General features: G+C 36.9%; 2 protein-coding genes across 2 annotated transcripts; one reads left to right on the top strand and one right to left on the bottom strand.

Annotated features, from left to right (window-relative positions):
• The first annotated feature begins 279 nt into the window (after positions 1–279).
• On the top strand, positions 280–7,304 carry LOC121219141 (respirasome Complex Assembly Factor 1). The gene is made up of 5 exons (XM_041096819.1): positions 280–301; positions 5,637–5,743; positions 6,001–6,104; positions 6,826–6,955; positions 7,073–7,304. Exons 1-5 carry the CDS (start codon positions 280–282, stop codon positions 7,109–7,111), a joined length of 402 nt encoding a protein of 133 aa, XP_040952753.1. The 3' UTR covers positions 7,112–7,304.
• Positions 7,305–8,001: 697 nt separating this feature from the next.
• Positions 8,002–10,411, bottom strand: LOC107954092 (PGR5-like protein 1A, chloroplastic). Its single transcript, XM_016889569.2, has 7 exons — positions 9,854–10,411; positions 9,704–9,766; positions 9,514–9,600; positions 8,931–9,168; positions 8,779–8,852; positions 8,529–8,627; positions 8,002–8,284 (listed from the first exon to the last, which is right to left on the bottom strand). The coding sequence occupies exons 1-7, from the start codon at positions 10,073–10,075 to the stop codon at positions 8,198–8,200; spliced, it is 870 nt and encodes a 289-aa protein (XP_016745058.1). The 5' UTR covers positions 10,076–10,411; the 3' UTR covers positions 8,002–8,197.
• Between the last annotated feature and the right edge of the window lie 460 nt (positions 10,412–10,871).

Here is a 10,871-nt window from a genome sequence, read left to right as displayed (position 1 = left end):
ATTTTCTTTTTGAGCTATATAAAGCCAAATACGAAATTTGTAAGGGGTTACATAGAGACATTGAATACAAAAAAAATATTCAGAGAAATCAAAACAAAAAACTCGAAAAGTGATTGCAGATTTTTCTTCTTTCTTTTTCTTCTTTGGATTATTTTTATTTCATTATTCGAGTGCAAAATAAAAGAAGAGATGAGTTAAAGGATAGGAGCTTACCTGGCCGTCGGATCTCTGACCATCTCCGGTACAATTGGAGTCTTGGGGGAGGTCGAAGGCGTGAGAATGGCGCAGCCTTCAGGGGCTGGTACCTAGGGTTTTTTTTGTTGGGATGATAAATCAGATTTTAAGTTGGTTTAGGTTTTATTTATTTATTTTTTTAAAGTTTTTTAAAGCATGAAACGGCACCGTTTGAGACTCATTACAATGGCTTCAAAACGGTGCCATATCGTTCGACACCCGGTGACCCGATCCAAATGCAGCGTGACCCGCGTGTTTTGGTAGGTGTAGGGTTATTTGCAACCATGACCCTCCACCTTGTAACAGTATTTCAATTCGGTACTTTTTTATTTCATTTCCTTTTTAAATTTAATCTTTTATTTCATTTTTGTTTCGATTCGATCTGCAACAAAGTGCCGCGTTTTGAGGGACGGGAATATTTCCCTTATGGTTCCCCTGTTATTCGCGTATCTCGTTTCAACCCCCGCATTTTGATTTATTTCCATTTGTTACCTTTAATTCTGCTTTAAGTTAAAATTCGACCCTTATTAAGTTTTTTTATATTTTCTTTTTTAAATATTCGTTATTCCATTATTATTTAAATATAAGAAATTTTAAATCTAATATTATTTTTAATATTTATACTTCACATCACTTTAAAGTTATTATACATAAGATTTATCGTATAATATTATTATGTACTATATTTTAAGTTTACTACATATTATTATTTTAAACCTATTATGCATTATTATTTTTTATATTTCATCATGTATTATGTATTCATATTTTTGAAGTTATCGTGTATTATTATTCTAAAATTATTATGTATTATTACTTAAAAGTTATGCTGTATTATTTTATTATTTGTACATATTTTTAACGTATTTCATTTTATTTATAGAATTCTCCTTTATATTTTGTTGTGCTTTTTTTAATTGTTCTTCGTATTAATAAAAAGCCCCCTCTCGGGAATTTGATACGTTGTGTCCTAATGTATTGGATGTGACATGTTGATTTCTCGAGATGAGAATTTTCCAAAAAATAATGAGGGCAATATTCAATTCTCGGAATTTTGGGAAATTGTACCCTAACGTATTGGGCTGTGATTTTTCATCTGACTTAAAGCAATTGAATATCCTTTTTAAACTTCGCTGCACGAGTTTTGAAAATCAAAAGACAAGCTTATTCTCGAGGACTAAAAATGTCGAGTCCTAACGTATTGGGTGTGACATTTTATTACTTTGAGTTAAGTAGGTCTTTAGCATCCGTTTTGATTTATCTAGACATCTTTTATAAAATTAACATTAATAAAAAAGGAATGATCGTATTTTAAAATCTTTTCAAATTCTCGACACTAAGACATTAAATAATCAATTCGGTACCAATTTTGGGCGTTACGAGGGTGCTAACCCTTCCTCGTGCATAACCGACTCCCGAACCTATTTTTTCAAAATTTGTAGACCTAAAATTATTTTTAAGGTGATCTGATCACACATTTTTAAAAGATCGATGGTGACTATAATTTTCATCTTTTAAGTCGACAACTAAAATTTTTGTTTTCAAATAATGGTTTCGACAAGTTTTATTGGTAGAAGTGGTATAAACTATTTGCTATGTTCTTATATTGGCAGGGTATGAAATAAATAAAGATCGTTTTCACGAGATGTTGGCAATTTTACATTCAATTAACAGAGAAGGGGCGGACTACCTTTGTAACATACGTTTCGAACAGTTGGTACAACCATACGACGGCGGCCTACGATATGGCCATATGACGTCGAACCTGGCTGAATGCATAAATTCTGTTCTTAAAGGAATGCACCATCTACCAATAACATCGGTTGTGCGAGAGACATATTTTCGTTTGGCGGCGCTATTTCCAAAGCGAGCAGCAAGTTTTGCAGGCCAGATGCAGGGAGGCCATGTATGGTGCTGTAAGGTAGTTCAAGAAATTAACAAGGCTAAGGCGATGGCAAACACCATGCACACAGTGTGTAACGATCGAGACAATTTATAGTTTCGCATGACAGAGTTTGACAAACCGTACCAAGGTGTTGTTGGCGGGAAATATCGTGTACACTTACGAAATAGGACTTGTGACTGTGGGATGTTTGATGCACTTCGTTATCCATGTGCTCATGTTATTGCAGCTTGTCAGAATCTCCGTCTGAATCCGATGAGCTATGCGGGCAAAGTGTACAAATTAGAAAACATGTACAGCGTCTGGAGACACGTTTTCCCACCGGTCCCAGATGAACGTAAGTGGCCGCCCGTATCTTTTGCTCCTTTTAAGCTGTTACCGAATAGAGAATTGCGTCGTAAACCAAAGGGTCGACCTTGCTTGACTAGAATACGTAACAATATGGATATCCGAGAAAAAGCCAATCAACAGAAGTTGTGCGGATGGTGTAGGAATCCAGGCCATACAAGCCGATCATGGCCTAATCGGATTAGTTGAATATAATTGTAAATAAATTATATTTTTTTCAATTATTTATTGATAATTGTATTAATTGTTAGTAACAGTCAAAACATTTTTTCAAATCTAACATTATGTGAATGTAAAAATATTAACTGATAATTGTATTAATGGTTAGTAGAATTCTCAAATAATATCAAAATATTCAAAATATTTGTACAAATTGATTAATCTCATGTTATTACATCAAATAATATCAAAATAACTTAAAAAAATTTCTATTTTATTACATAAAATAATATCAAAATATTCAAAATATTTGTACAAATAAATTTAAATACGGCAATCAATGTCTATGCCATGGGGATTCAATGCCACATGGCGGCCGTCGACGGTTATGCACTAGATTCCTCCTTTCTCTAGCTTTCGGCGGTGGTTGTTGTTCCTTCGGCGGGGATTCTGGTTCTTTCGGTACGACATCTGGTTGTCAGACTTGGGACGATGATCCACCTTCAAAGAATAGTGTATGTGGAGGTGTTTGCATCACGAACGGCGATGGTGTTTGAAATACATACGTTGGTGGGGATTGGTAAAAAGGAGAGCTCCCCGATAGCCCCTATTGCGATCTCTCGTGCGCCGCTGGCCTATACATCGGCGGTCGACTCGGCATAACAGTAAATGGAGCTAAACCGGGCATTTCGCTCCAACTTGCCATAGGACTCGAAAAAGGATACATATAAGGGTTAGGATACATATAAGGGCTAGGAAACGCACCTGGCATCATCTGAAAAGGCAGTTGCGTGGGTATGATCGGTTGATCTACTGGGTCGGGTGACTGTGTCGATGCTCTCGTTGGGCCTGGTGATTGCACGGCCTCTAATGATGAGTCGGGTGAATGTCTGGGCCTCGTTGAGGGGATTCCTTCGTCATCTTGTCATCTTGGATTTAGAGGCCCGCGCCTTTCCCTTTCGATACGTATTTGCCGCTGCCTCTCCTCTGGCGTCAGTAAATATGGCTTGCCATGGATCCTAAATCATGGCATGTATTCCGGAACGCATGCTAACTCTAGAACGATGATTGGTTCCCGAGTAGGTATATATTCATACCGATCTTCCCACATTTCCATGTACTCAGACCAGTATCTCGGCCAATCCGTATTCAATTACCGAAGGTCGACTTTGTGTTGATCGTCAAACACCTTAGGATCTACGGGAATCGGTTGTCTACATCCAAACTGTCGTAGCACTCTGTCTGACTGGTGCGGCTCCACGGTTGCGTAGTTGATTAACATGACTTTCACGTGCCAAGCTTGTGAATTTTGTAAGAACTCTTCCGGAATTACTGCCCGAATTGTCGGATCCTCGTATGGTGTCCATTGAAACTATATGAAAATGATAGAAATATTAGTTATATACATAATTCTAAATACTAAATACTAAATACCAATCGACTAGCGAATGTATGGAAATATCTATTTTATTTAATACTTACTTGTGCTTCCGACCGTTGGTCCAATAGAAGCCGTATATCTTCAAGAGAGGTAGGTAATCGAGCATGACTTGCCGGATGGTTCCACCTAATTAAATAAATTTTTAGCATACTTTTATTTTTAAAATCTACATAATAATTGTAAAATCTAATATAAAATTTACCTCGTTATGAGTGGGAATGTATATGGGTGGTCCACTCAAGGACGTAGAAATGGAAAGCGAAACTGTGCTCATGACTGCAGTAGTGATAGGCAACCTCCGATTTTTGTTCTCCTCAGTCGCGTCGCCCTGCACATCTCCCGATATAATGTTGCAAAGACAGCAGACCCCCAACTCAATTCACCGGCTGCTCTAAAATCAACGAGTTTCAGCAGCCATCTTAGATGTACCCGGCTCCGTAATGTGTCGAGCATCAGATAACCTCTAATTAATTGAAGAATGTATGCCCGAGCATATCGGATTCTTTCAATTTCGGTTGAATCTTCATCCGGATCAGGGAATGTGTCACGTAACCAGCCCATCTCGATCTTACCTCCCTCCATTTTCTCCGGAATAGCGCCCAAAAGCTCGTAGCACACCGCCCCCCAATAGCTAGATTGGGCAGACTCGGTGACTGGGTACCCGTCCACCGGCAATCCCAATTGCAGACTGACATCTTCTAGAGTGATAGTGCACTCTCCACATGGAAGGTGGAATGTATGCGTCTCGGGTCTCCACCTCTCGATCAACGCATTGATTAGTTTCGGGTCCACCTTGCATCCCCGGCCTACCGTTGCCACGTGCCAAAAACCCGCTTTCCGCAGGTAGTTCTCTACCAACGGTGATGGAGGACCATGCATATTCCGGATATTGCATTCCAATACCCGATCTACAAACTTTTATAACAAATAATAAATTAATAATTATCTAAAAATGCATAAATAAAAAATTCTTAAATAATATTTAGAAATTAAATTTAACACTTACCATTTTCATTTGTTCCACCGATATGTGATGTTTATCAATATGAGTCAATTCTTCGACCATTTAAAACAAAATTTTTAAAATTATTTAAAAAATTTTAAGAGAAATTTAGAAATTTTTACGGTTCAAAAAAGTTTAAAACAAAAATTTTTAAAATTATTTAAAAAAAGGGAGTTAAGAGAAATTTAAGAGGAACTTGAGAGCAAATTGAGATTAAATATGAATTTGAGAGAAATTTGGAAGGAATTTGAGAGCAAATTGAGAGGAAATTTAGAGGAAATTGAGAGGAAATTTGAGAGATGATTAGTTTGTGAAAAAAAAGGGGTGGGGGTATTTATAGTTTTTTTTGGCCGTTGGGGGGGCAACAGTCAAATTTTTGACCGTTGCACTGTTCACGCGCGGGCCACGTCAGCCGCGACTTGCTGGCACGTCCTTTGACATCGTGCTGATGTAGACGCGATTTGCCAAAAAATGACCCATTCCGGTAAATAATTAAATACCAGACCCATTTCGATAATTTAAAAAAAAATTGTGTAAATTGCCCAAAGAATCGACATCTGTTAAATCGAATGCACTGCAACATCAGCACGAAAATGGTCACTTTCCCCCTTTCAAAGTCGCCAAGTTATTAGATCCAGAAGCTTCTTGGGACAAGGTGCGTCATTTTCTTATATGTTATCGTTACTTTTTGTTGACTATTTAAGAAAGTAACTATGAATTGAACGAAATAGTAACTGTCATGCTGTTTTGTTTTTTTAACTTTAATTAGTCTCTTAATTGAGCTAATTCAGTTCTGAAATAGTTTAATTTAATGGGTTTTTAATAGGATGGTCATGAATGGAGCTTGAATTGGGTAAATTTGAGAAAAAAAAAGAAAACTTGATCATGTGTTTTGGTTGATTTTTGGAGCAGGACCAATTAGGTGATGTATTGCATTGGATTCGACAAGTTGTAGCTCTTTTCTGTGGTTTATTATGGGGTGCAATCCCTGTTGTTGGAGGCATTTGGATCTTCATGTAAGTTCACAGATTCATGTTACATACATTTTATGAATTGCAGTGTTCCAAATTTGTCTGGGATTGTTGAAACTGTCCCAGGTTTGGTCAGTTCACACTAATTCTAAATAGGAATGGGGCTTTTGGAATTTGCACTAACATATATGGTGATTAGAGTTTGATATAACAGTAGATTGGCTGAGAATTGTTCACTGATAGTTCTTAGTGATTGAGTTGTGCGTAAATAAGAACTCTAACAACTCAAGCTAAGGATAACTATACCGGAGTGCATCTTAGAAGATAATTGTTAAGTCTCTCGAATAGCATTTAATAACAAAAAGTGGTTGCGCATTTTGCTATGCTGCAAATGCATATATGCATATTCAATGGTTCTTTTTTATGTGTTTTTCTCAGCCATTTCTAGAGTTATCAATTTGCTTTCTATTTCTGATGTTTTTGAATTGATAAATTAATAAAATTTCTACTTGCTTTTCCAGAGAATGAAATGTGTATGTCCCCCATCCCATTTCTTTGTAAATTGAAAGGACTATTGGCGTTGCCTTCATGGTACCATTAGAATTTAAAGCTAGCTTGTCCTTTTTAGGTTTCCTTTTTATCCATGTTGAGAAATTTATGATGCCAATTTCCCCTGCGTTGTATTTATTCATTTTCACCTAGTGTATTGTGATGTAATTTTTTTTACTGTTGTTTGCTAAACTTTTAGTCAATGGTTTGTTTGCAGTTTTCTGGCCATATCCACTGGGATTATATATGGCTATTACGCAATGATACTAAAAATAGACGAAGAAGAATTTGGAGGTCATGCAGCCCTTCTCCAGGAAGGGCTTTTTGCTTCGATAACTCTCTTTTTGGTACTTAAAAAACTTTTCACTATTTCTTTCATGTTCAAATGCCAGAATTGCATAAGATTTTCAAACGGGAAAATTTCCCATGTTTATAACTGACAAAACACCTCTTTTTGTGTTCAGTTGGCATGGATTCTGGTATACAGCTTGGCCCACTTTTGATATTCGCTGTATCATCAATTTGGCCACCCCGTGTTTCTAAGTCATGTTGAAGTATTTGACTCTGTTACATGAGGAACGATTCATTAATCAAACAATGAGAAATTTCCTTACTTGAGAAATGCTAATAGCCATTGCTTTTATACATTTCATTGTGTAACATTTTAATCTTGCAGATCATGAAGCTAGTTCTCAATCGTGGTACATTTTTTACTTCACAGTTACCTTCATAAATATCCCACTGAATGTTAGCAGTTTGAGTCACAAGCACCTAATGCTAATCAACACTGTTTTTCTTGCTTCATATTAACCATTGCCAGCAAACTTCATCGGAGTGCTAGATTTGTATGGTTTATGGCTGCTAGAAATTGTTTGTTTTGCATTTATTTATTTTCTTCAAAAGCATAAATTTCGGAATTTGGGATGCTTGAAGTTTGTTCAAATTTGTATCTTTTATAAATTGCCCTATATATATATATTCATCAGAATCTAGGGTTCAGATACTTAACCTTACAAAGCATTGCTGATTTCCAAGCTTTTATTATCTTGAACTAGATGGATGATTCATGTGTATCTTAATAGTGTACGAATGTATGCTGATTGGTTGCACTTAAAGTTTTGCAAAATATTAGCCAAGCATGGGAAATTTAGATCCAAGGATGAAGAAATGTTAGCCTCATGGTTAAATTTCACAACCTAATTATTTGACTAGATATCTAGAGGGTGTAGTGTTAAAAATGCCCTTTCGGATCTTGAAACTATAAAATTTTGGAATAGCAGCCCAAAACAAATGGCCTTTCCCTCATGGAGAAAGATGACAATATATAACCAGTCGATTGCATGAATGCAGTGACAATAATGTCCTAAAAGTTGGCTCGCTGTTTTGCACTACATTAACACTCTCCAACAGCAAAAGATAACCATTTATTTTTCTTATGAAGTACGATTAATTTTAAGAGTCTCCACAATTCGTTCTAAAGTATAAGAAGTCTGGTAGTCGATTTAGTTTCTTCAAAAATAAGTGAAAAATCAAAGAGAAAAGAATCGTGCTTCTATTAACAGTTACGTTGTGTACACATTGCAGACGGCTCACATCCACCTCCGGCTTCTACCTTTTCGTGAGACAAGATATATACGACCATATACCCACTTTCTCCCAAGTCTAGATACAGATTGCTGCAAAAACGTAAAAAACAACCGTGTCAACAACAAAAAATCCTATGAATATGTCCTGCAATTCCTATTCCCTATACAGAACAATTTATGATATGTAAATCATACAAAATATTATGAAAACAAAGACGAATGTGTGATCTAAACACTGAAAAGAGGAACATTGAAGTGAATCCTGTGAAACTAAAAAGTTAACAGGTTCTATAAAGGCCTTGTATCTATATCAAAAGTAAGCAAGCTACATTACCTCAGTCTTGGCACGAAACTCTAGAGTGCAATCACAGACATGACAATCTGCTCTGTGGGGGGAACCATTGAATTTTTCTGATTTCACAAATGCAAACACCTAAAGCAAAATAATAAATCAGTTAAGATTGACAGTGGTTAGGTTTGTAGGAGAAGATCTAATGTCTAGGTCGAGAAAAGAAGGATATGGTGGTGCTTTTAGATTTCAGAGACATAAAATAAGTGCAAGAAAAAAAATTGTATAGATTCACCTCCTCCCCACAATTAGGGCATGCACCCTTTAGAGCTACCAAGTCATTTCTCCACAGTCTTTGAAGCACCCGAACTGGAGAAAGTATGAATTAGTACAATTCTGAGGCAGCAGTCAAAAGCAAGATAAATATCACATCGTTAGAAGTCTTACCAGCAGCTGATGCAAGTGGATAGCCAGTCACTGACCCAATGCCCATAAAGAGAATGCCATTAACTGTGGCAAGAAACTCCAAGTTGGCCGCTTGGCTGTCGTAGGACGCACTAGAACTGAATGGATCTTGATACGCTAGACTAATGGTGTAAATGATAGGCACAAGACACAATGTACAGCCAAATGCAAAAATAAGGATCCATATACTTGCTAACGCCAAACCTTGAGACAAATCTTCCTGCCCTACATCCAAGAACAGCTCAATATTCAACCAGAACACATACAAATAACAAAGAGAACATATCACTGATCCTACCCACCATTTCCCAAACAACATAACAATACAATGGATCAAAACTCAATCTTTGGCGACGCATTTAACATATAGAAAAAGTACCATACGAGACCTTTACCACATCAGCTAAAAGCATATGCTGAACAATTCAGGGTGTAACATAACATAAATGGGTTTTCTTTTTTACTACATTAACAGCTGATTTGGGACAAAGATAAAGCATTGAACAGAACATAAAAACCAGGAAAAACGACATATAAACAAATAGATGATTCTAAAGAGAATTACCTCTGCATCTGCATAAGTAGAATGTCTTCTTATACTGCAACGAGGGTACTTAACAACGGATTTCGAACCATACCAACGTAGTTTTAACTGCATATAAAAAGCAATTACATTTACCATATATCAGTGAATATTAAATTAAAGAAAAACTTTCACTGATAAAAAGATTAAATATTTAAACAAAGTTAGTTACCTCTACTCTATCAAACATGTCATCAACTATCAAAGGCTCCCCACTGTAATAAGCATCCCGAGCCTGATCATTTGATTCCAAGAACAAATTTTAATTAATTCAGTTAAGAAACAGCTTAGTTGTTGAAAATTAGTGAATAAAATCTCTTACTTGGCGATAGAGAGCTTCTAAGGTTTCTTGACTGGCAGTCTCGACAGGGCCAACGAATATGCAAGAAGGCCCTTCCTCCTTGGCGGAGGTGGTGAAGCCCTGGCTATTGCTGGCGGAGAAACCCGAGACGCGAACCGAGAAGGGTGGTGGTTTGGTCCGGGATAAGGGTGGCTTAACGACGGCGGAACTTCCGACGACGTGAGGTCTAATGGAGTGGGACATGGCAGGTATATTAAATGTGACGGAGGGAAGGGAACATTAGGCGTGTGGAAACTGGAAACTGGAATCTGGAAATGGTTTTGCGACCACGAAAAATGATTGGGGGATTTGGAGGGTAGGGAGTTGGGGTTTATAAATGGGGATGGGGATGGGGATGGGGATTTTGAGGAGAATTTGTGAAGGGTAATCGTGTTTGGGCGCGTAAATATCTGCTTGCTTGGTTGGCTGATCCTCTTTGGTGATTGGTTCTGGATTTTATTTCCGTCTCTGTCCATCCCAATTACAAATATGTGCTTCCCACTCCAAACCCGGCTTTCATATAGCTCCATTCCATCTCAATTCACAATTTTCATTTTTAACTCCCAATTATTTATTGTCATAAATCTTGATTCGAGGTGGAGTTAACACAGTCAGATATTTAATAAATTGCTTAGATAATAGGTATTTACTCCTTTCGAATACTCTTTTTGTTTACACTTTTTGGAATGTGATTGGGTTTAGATGTAAATAGTCCCTGGGTTGATTGAGAGTGATTTGCAAGAACATGAGGGCATTGGTAAAAATGAATCCTTACCTTCAGTCCTTTTGCTACGTGAGTTACTTTTTTGTACGAGAGTGCATCATCTTTTTATTGGATAAAATTCCCTTATTTGTTGACTAGAGTGGCACCAAGTCTACTTGAAATGATAGCATTTGTAGGTACAACATTTGAGCAGATTTTACACAACAAAATGATGATCTATAAAGAATTTTTCTGTGTCTAGAAAGGTCTAATCAACGCTCCCATCATTGTTTCTCG

The sequence above is a fragment of the Gossypium hirsutum genome, chromosome D07 (genome assembly GCF_007990345.1).
Source record: "Gossypium hirsutum isolate 1008001.06 chromosome D07, Gossypium_hirsutum_v2.1, whole genome shotgun sequence".
Lineage (NCBI taxonomy): Eukaryota > Viridiplantae > Streptophyta > Magnoliopsida > Malvales > Malvaceae > Gossypium > Gossypium hirsutum.
This window is presented reverse-complemented; position numbering and strand designations above follow the sequence as displayed.